Here is a 7451-nt window from a genome sequence, read left to right as displayed (position 1 = left end):
GGTGTCATCTAATTTTTACTAAGGTGTCATATGGATTAGAGGCGGCATTTGGAGAGGGTGGGGGAAGAAGAGGGGTTGGGTTCCAAGAGGGAAATGGAAAAGTGTCTTCTCAGAGGAAGTGTTAGAGGGAGAAAAAAAAAAGACCAACTGTTACCAACCAGGGTTCTTGGCCTCCTTAATCAACAGAAATTGATCAGAGGCCAGACAAGAAATTCAGGCAAGGCTTTATTGGGGTCCCTGCTGCAGCAGGGGGGAGCGAGAACAAACAACAGTTTCCCTTGAAGTGGGGTGAGCTAGTCCCTTCTATGGGGTGAGGGTAGGGGTGTGTCCAGGGGTTGGGCCAGAGGAGTGGCTTAGGTGGCTTGCCCACCCCTTCGGTGGTGTGTGCAGTGGGCATGCGCAGTACCCTGCTTTTGCTCCTGGTTCTTCAGAAGTGGCAGTTGGGCTTTTTGGTCTCTTCGTATCTTGTTGTCCAGAATTTGCCCCAAGTGCACATGCACGCAGTTAGTCCCCTATAGTTTCTTTGTATTTTGTAGCTGGAGGAAATGTTTGTCCAGGTGCAAGCAAGGTAGCAAAGGGTCCCTGGTCCCAGCCTGTCTAACAGCAATCTAGAACAAGACACACAGCCTTGCTGGTTGAGAGAGAGAGACCCTTGGCCAAGGAGAGAGGACTGGAAACACAGATTCCTGGTTCTTACTTAGAAGTGCCTGAAGGTCTAGTCTTGGGAGGAATCCTGAGTTTTGAGACCGGAGGGCCCGGGGGCCTCGGGTCTGTGGAAGGGGAAGAAAGGCTGCTGGGACCGCGGGCTCCTGTATCCCAAGTTAGAGAGAGATGGGGGCCTGGAGCTACACGTTCTGAAGACCAAGCTGCTGCTGATGGGGGCTGTCCCCATTCAGGAAAGATCAGGCACGAGCAGCCTGGGTCCCAGAAGAAGGAAGGAAGGAAGGAGGCAAAGGTAGAACGAGCGGTTAAATGGTTTTATTTTCTGGAGGCGGGGTGGGGGTTTCGGGGTGAGGTGGAGGGGCCGGGATCCGGCTGGGGAGCCGAGGGGACGCGCGGCCCTCACTCCCGCTTCCGCAAGTGGATGTAGATGATGCCGCTGGCCAGGGCGAGGGGGAAGGCCACCCAGGCCAGGGCGAAGCAGTAACCGAAGCTGCCCCCTGATGGGCGCTCCGCCAGGATCTCCTCGGCGTGAATGGCGTAGATCAGCGCCCCGGTAAACACCGCCACGCCTGTGGGGAGATGGGAACCACGCGTCACGCAGGACCCGCACAAGAAGACTGCATTTCCCAACAACCCACGGGCCAAAGAAGCCGCTGGAAGGCGAGTGCGCAGCACCGCTGCCTGCTGGGAGTTGTGGTTCGCTCCCCCAGTGCCGTGCCTCGGGGCCACTGCAGACACTGGCCTTGGGCAATTTAGTTAATTTTTTCGGGCCCCCCTTACTCATCTATTAAATGGGACGAAGATACCTACTCATCCATCCATCCATTCAAGGAATACTTTTGAGCACCTTTCTACAAGCCAAGCACACAGATAGTGAATTAATAGAACGAGAGGGAACCTAGAAAGATAATGTTCCCAAAAACTGATGACTATGATTAACTCAGTCCTTTGCACCTGAAGTCAAAAAACTGAAAAGTACACAAAACTCCCTGAAGTGTCTGATACATAGTAGGTCCACAAGAAACAGCAGCTGGCTGACATTATAAAACAACTACTATTATGATTCAGAGTTCTCTCCTGGCGAATTAATTAGCTACCTATCCCTGCTGGCCCCCCTTCATCCCTGGGATCTAAGTTATTTGTCCACACTCCCTTCCCCAGCCCTGGCTCCTTGAAGCCCTAAGTGCCAGTTCCCCCAAAACTCAGAGCTGCACACCACAAACCACCAAGTCACTGAAAACTACAACTCCCCTAAGTCCCTGGGGCAGAGAGGTAGCCAAGGAAGCTCAGGTGGTCTTTGGGTTGTTGAGAATTGTTTTCATTCATCAGATGTCTATTCTCAGCTCCCCCCCCCACCACACACACACACATCCTCACAGGCCTCCTCCCTTCCCTTCAATTCCCAGGGAACAGTGCTCACTGGTGCAAAGCTGGCAGAGGCCAGTGGCATAGAAGAGCCCTCCTCGCCGCATGGTGTAGAGCTGGAACATGAACAGGATGAAGGACAGACAGCAGAGGATGAGGGAAAGCACCATGAGGACCTGTACCGCCTTCAGCCAGCCTGCAATAGGAGACAGAGGTGGAAGTCACAGCAGGTCCAGAGTTCCAGCTCCACCTGCTTGCTCGTCATTGCCCCCACCAATCCTTCTTCCATTTAGAGACATACCTTAGATACTTAGTAGTATCACTTATATCGACCTCAATTCCTGTAACTTTCCTAAATTCCCTTATCAGTTCTAGAAGCTGTTTGCAGATTCTTTAGGATTTTCTATATAAAGATGTTCACTGGGAATCAAGACGTTTTTACTTCTTCCTTTCCCATCTTTACGCCTTTTATTTCTTTTTCTTGCCTTGTTGCTTTGGCTACCTCCAGTACAATGTTGTATAGAAGGAGAGCAGAAATTCTTCCTTGCTCTTAGGCAAAAATCATTTAATCTTTCACCTTGACTTCAAAATTTCTATGGCTGCAGCTCCGCCCCTTTAGAACTCAGATGCACCTGGTCCCACTTCTTTAGAACCTTAGAAGGATTCAGCCTCACCTCTTTAGAAACTTACTGTGGTCCACCCCATTGGAACTTGGACAGATTGGTCCCAGCCACCCCTTCAGAACACCTGTCTCCTTAGAACTTTGGAAACATAATCATATCTTCTCAGAATCTTGGGAGCTTTTCCCCCTTTCTTTAAACCTATAGCATGTGACGTCCATTCCTTCTGAATCATAGGGAGTGGGGCTTTTAGCCCATCCTCTTTAGAATATGAGTATACTTCCCCCTAGCATCCAGATAGATGGGTCATCATACATCAGCTTCAGTCACTCAGCATGGGCACCCAGACCCACCCACTCAAACCTTGGGGGGTTCCCAATGCTTGGTCCCAGCAGGAGACTTGGGGTTACCCCTCCCTTTTGCAGACCAGTTTCCAATGCCCCTCACCCCTCACCATTCTCGCTGACATTACTGCAGGCCCACGTTTTGTTGTCACTGTTCCATGTGCAGTCGTACCAGAGATTCAGGGACTCCTTCCCGGGGAGGGCCCACCAGGACTGGGATGGACAGAGGAACAAGGACAAAGTTAGGGAGACTAGGAAGGGTTAGGAAAAGGGCAAGGTGCCATGGGAAAGCATGGAGTTAGTAGGAAAGTGGGGCCGCGGGGAGGCACGTAGGGTGGAGGCAGAGCTCAGAAGGGTGAGTGCTAGGGAAAGGGGGCGGGGCCCGAGTGACTTTAGTGGAGGGGCGTGGCAGGAGTCTGCAGGAGAGCAGGAGACTCCTACTCCAAGTAAGCTTACCTTGTCCAAAGTGGCCACGAAAAGCAGGATGAGAATGAGGATGTGAAGGGCAGAGACCACCAGCAGGAGGAGTGACATGGCTGCGTTGGAAGCCTGGGTGGGGACGTCAGGAGACCATCACATCAAGAGGTTGGCACAGGGGCGGGGGACATGTCTGAATTCTGGTGGAGAAGGGGGCTGAGTCCAGACTCCCAGGTCTTATGGAAAAGGGGGCTAGGAGCCCCGGACCCCCGGTCTGAGAGAGGAGGAGGCTGCGCTCCAGACTCCTGGGTTTGAAGCAGGAGGGGGCTGGGGACCCGGGGCCCGGACTCCTGAATTCCCCAGGGCCTGCAGGGGGCCAGGGATGGACACTCGGGTCCGGGAATGAGTAGGACTAGCAATGTGGCCCCCATCTCCTCAGAGCCGTGTCCCTGGGCACATATGGGCCAGGTTCCGAAAATTCATATTGCCGCCTGTTCAGATTCATCAGAAGCTGGGGTCTGCCCCCAGAAACAGGCATCCTTGAGTCACCACACTCCTCTCCTGGGGTAGGGGGAGGAAGGGGGACCCGGTGAGTCAGCTGGTCGGTGACTCATCTCGCCCCTTTGCCTCCCAAACACCAGGGAAACCCCAGCCCCTGGCTATGCCCATGAGGTCCCCACCCCACCCTGCTGCCAGACTAGTGTCTACTGGACACCTCGTAGGGAAAGTGGACAAGATCCGTGTTGGGAGTGGGGAGAGGCCCGAGAAGGAGGCGCCAGCTTCCCATGACCCTCCAAGTGTCCAGAAAGGGCGGGAGAGGGGTGGGGGGAGGTGGCTGAAGGGTCCCCCGACTCTGCTTGTTCTCACGAGAAGCCCTGACCTCAGGGTCCTCGGGGGTGGGGAGTGGACAGCCACAGGATAAAAACGGCAGGAAGTTTTCGGGTGGGGAGGCTCTGCTGGGAACCCTCAAACTCTGCCGGGCTCCACCCCTGCCCAAGTCTCCACCCCAAGTGCGAAGAGATCACTTCTTAAACTACAAGGATTTCCAAGCTTCTCCCAAGCTGGGGGTCTCCTTTCCAAACTGCTGCACACCCAGGTAAAGAAACAAATCCCAGTCTGAATAACGGATTGGAAACTTACCGAGCGCGGCGGAAAAAGTCAGAGTTGAGTCAGTCTGGTCCCTCGCTTGGGCCTCCGTGCCCCGCCCTTCTCCTCCCTCCTTCCACCCTGTCGAGGCCCCCGCCTCTCGCCGCCTTTCTCCCTCCCTCCCTCCCTCTCCCCTCTTGCTCTCTCCCTCCTTCTCCCCTCCAATCCCGGAACTCTCTCTCTCTCTCTCTCCCCTTCTCCCTCTCTCCCTCTCTCTCTCTCCCTCTCTCCCTCTCTCTCTTTCTCTCTCCTTCTGCCTCTTGTCTCTCTCGGTCCTGTCCTCACTGTCTGTACCTCCTTCCTCCTCTCTCTCCTCACTCTCCTGGTTTCTCTTTCTCTCCTCCTCTCAATATATACTGACCCTTTTATATCCACCCTCACCACACCCAGCTGAGGTCTGCAGCCAGAGGGAGGGCCCAGGCACTCGGGTTCCTCATTCTCTGGGCCCCCACCCACTGCCCCCAGACAGGCATCTTCTGGGGCTCCCTCCTGCGGTTGAGATGATGCGTCCTTGGCAGGAAGGGAACAGAGCTGGGGCCCTCAGGTGGGGCAAGCATCAGGGGTGGGAGGATTTGATTCTCAGGCCTCTGCTCTGGGACTGGTCCTGGGACTGATGTCTGCTTTCCTTTTTTTTTTCTTTTCTCGGTATGCGGGCCTCTCACTGTTGTGGCCTCTCCCATTGCGGAGCACAGGCTCCGGATGCGCAGGCTCAGCGGCCGTGGCTCACGGGCCCAACCGCTCTGCGGCATGTGGGATCTTCCCGGACCGGGGCTCCAACCCGTGTCCCCTGCATCGGGAGGCGGACTCTCAACCACAGCGCCACCAGGGAAGCCCTAATGTCTGCTTTCCTTGATGGGGCTTAGGAATGAATCCTCAGAGGGATGGGAGACTGGGGCATGAGGCCAGATTCCTGCAGCGTGGAGTGAGCTGAGGGCTGGTGGCGTTGGTACCACGGTGGGGGTCAGGGGATGGGAAATGGGGAAGTGTGGAACTCCAGAAGGGGGCAGGAGGTGGAAGTTCAGAACCCAGGGCTACTGTTTCCTGCCCGGGGGAACTTGACCGATTATTTCAACTCTCTGAGCCTCAGTTTCCTAATCTATGAGGTGGGTACAATACTGCTCATAATACTGACAATACACTAATACTGATAATAACAATTCTGATACTTATTCTAAACGAATAAGGTAATACCAGTACACTAACACACCTAACATGTTTATTCCTTCCTCATGAAACATTCATTGGACATCTATTATGAACCAGGAGTTAATAATGAAAAAAACAGATGGGAGCCCTGCTGCTCTTATGGAGTTTCCCTTCTAGTTGAGGGAGAGGGACAATAAAGAGAAAACATCAGTGAAGAAGATAGATTTCAGATAGTGATAAAGGCTTTGAAGGAAATAAAATAGAATGACACTGCTAATGATGGGAGGCTACTTTAAAAGGGTGATCTGGCCAGGCCTCTCTGAGGAGGTGACATCTGAGCTGAGACTTGCAGACGGGAGTCATCTGAATGCGGGGCAGGGAGAGGACGTGCACAGGCCTTTGAGAACAAGTCAGGTTGTTTGAGAAGCAGACAGAAGGGCCAGTGTGGCCAGAACATAGGGAACGAGAGAGAGTGGTAGGAAGGGAAATCAAAGAGGGCCCTTGAAGCCTCGAGGAGGAGTTTGGATTTTATTCTAAGTGCAGTTGGAAACCATTGGAGAGTTTTAAACAGAAGTGCAGTACCAGGGACTTAATGTCAACTATTATTGTTATCATTGTTATTTAATTCTTGGGTTACTGAATTAGGGTGGGGGGTGATCACCACTAAGTACCTGGGTCTCTTGGCAGGGTTGGGTGCTTGGTGAAAAGTGAGGGACAGGGAACCAGATGTCTGGAATATGGAATTGAGAGCTGGAGAACTGAAATCCTGGGTCCCTACAAGGGAAGGGAACTGGACGATGGGATGTCTGGGTATCTGTTTGGGCCAGAGCTAGAGGGAGGGAGAATGGCCGGTCATCTGGGCTCCCTGAGGGGGTGAGGGAAGGGCAGTTCAGTGACTGGGTGGGTACTCGGGAGACCTGGAAGCTGGGTATCACTATAGCACAGACTGTATAGAGATATGCTGGCTGGATTCAAATTGAAACTGCTTTACTCATGAGCTGTGATTTGGGGCAAGTTACTAATCTCTTTATGCCGCAGTTTCTTTATCTGTAAAATCGAAATAATAATAGTAAATACATCATGGAGCAGTTCTTAGAGGAGTGCCCGGCACCAAGTAAGCACTGTGGTATGTGCTTGTCATACCAGACATTGGGGCCCTGAGTGGATTCAGTACTGGGAGACCCAAGGTCAAGGTCTCTAGGATTTGGGGAAGGGGCAAAATCTTGGGTCCATTGGGTCCCAAGACTACAAAGTTGGGAGTACAAAATGAAGGTCCCTGGGGGTGGGGAATAAAGTAGTTCCAGTTTACATCTTTGAGAAGGACAAGGGACTGGAGGTCTGAAATCAGTTCCCCAGGTAAGTTAGAAAGCCTGGGTCACTGGGGGAAAAATGAGGGACTGGAGATCGTATGCTCTTCAAGGAGGCAAGGGGACTGGACCTGGGTCCTGGGAGGAATCTGGGAACTAGGGTCTAGGGAGATGGAATTGAGGGCGGGAGGTGGGGAACAGGAGGCTAGGACTCTGAATCAAGCTCCCAGAGCGGAATCAGCGCCAGAGTTGGGTACCCCGGGGGTGTTCGGGGCAGGGGGTCCCCCATGCTAGGGCCCTATAGAAGGGGGAGAATCAGGGGACGCGAGGGCGGTGGGGGGATCTCCCCCTCCTGGGCCTCCAAAGCTACGAGCTGAGCGCCCGCGGGCCGCTTCCTCCCACAGGAAACCGCAGGCATCGGGCACACCCAGCCTGCAGGGAGC

At 53.7% G+C, this 7451-nt stretch overlaps 1 protein-coding gene across 2 annotated transcripts; it reads right to left on the bottom strand.

The window, feature by feature from the left end:
* Positions 1–963: 963 nt before the first annotated feature.
* Positions 964–4617, bottom strand: EMP3 (epithelial membrane protein 3 (MAM blood group)). 2 transcript variants are annotated; one of them, XM_079723616.1, is made up of 5 exons: positions 4550–4617; positions 3449–3609; positions 3103–3205; positions 2084–2224; positions 964–1232 (listed from the first exon to the last, which is right to left on the bottom strand). In XM_079723616.1, exons 2-5 carry the CDS (start codon positions 3524–3526, stop codon positions 1063–1065), a joined length of 492 nt encoding a protein of 163 aa, XP_079579742.1. In that variant the 5' UTR covers positions 3527–3609; positions 4550–4617; the 3' UTR covers positions 964–1062. The 2 variants fall into 2 exon arrangements, with proteins under 2 accessions (XP_079579742.1, XP_079579743.1); XM_079723617.1 differs by having other exon boundaries at positions 3449–3541; positions 4550–4598.
* Between the last annotated feature and the right edge of the window lie 2834 nt (positions 4618–7451).

The sequence above is a fragment of the Hyperoodon ampullatus genome (genome assembly GCF_949752795.1).
Source record: "Hyperoodon ampullatus genome assembly, chromosome: 18".
In the NCBI taxonomy this organism is placed as follows: domain Eukaryota; kingdom Metazoa; phylum Chordata; class Mammalia; order Artiodactyla; family Ziphiidae; genus Hyperoodon; species Hyperoodon ampullatus.
Note: the sequence above shows the minus strand (reverse complement) of the source record. Positions and strands in the feature narration are given on the sequence as shown.

Bases quoted from the DNA above. Each gene is read 5' to 3' on its own strand.
- EMP3 (XM_079723616.1), bottom strand. From the start codon at position 3,526: ATGTCACTCCTCCTGCTGGTGGTCTCTGCCCTTCACATCCTCATTCTC. The intron at 3,206-3,448 runs GTAAGCTTACTT...TGTCCATCCCAG, and splicing joins TCGTGGCCACTTTGGACAAG to TCCTGGTGGGCCCTCCCCGG. The intron at 2,225-3,102 runs GTGAGGGGTGAG...CTCCTATTGCAG, and splicing joins CAGTAATGTCAGCGAGAATG to GCTGGCTGAAGGCGGTACAG.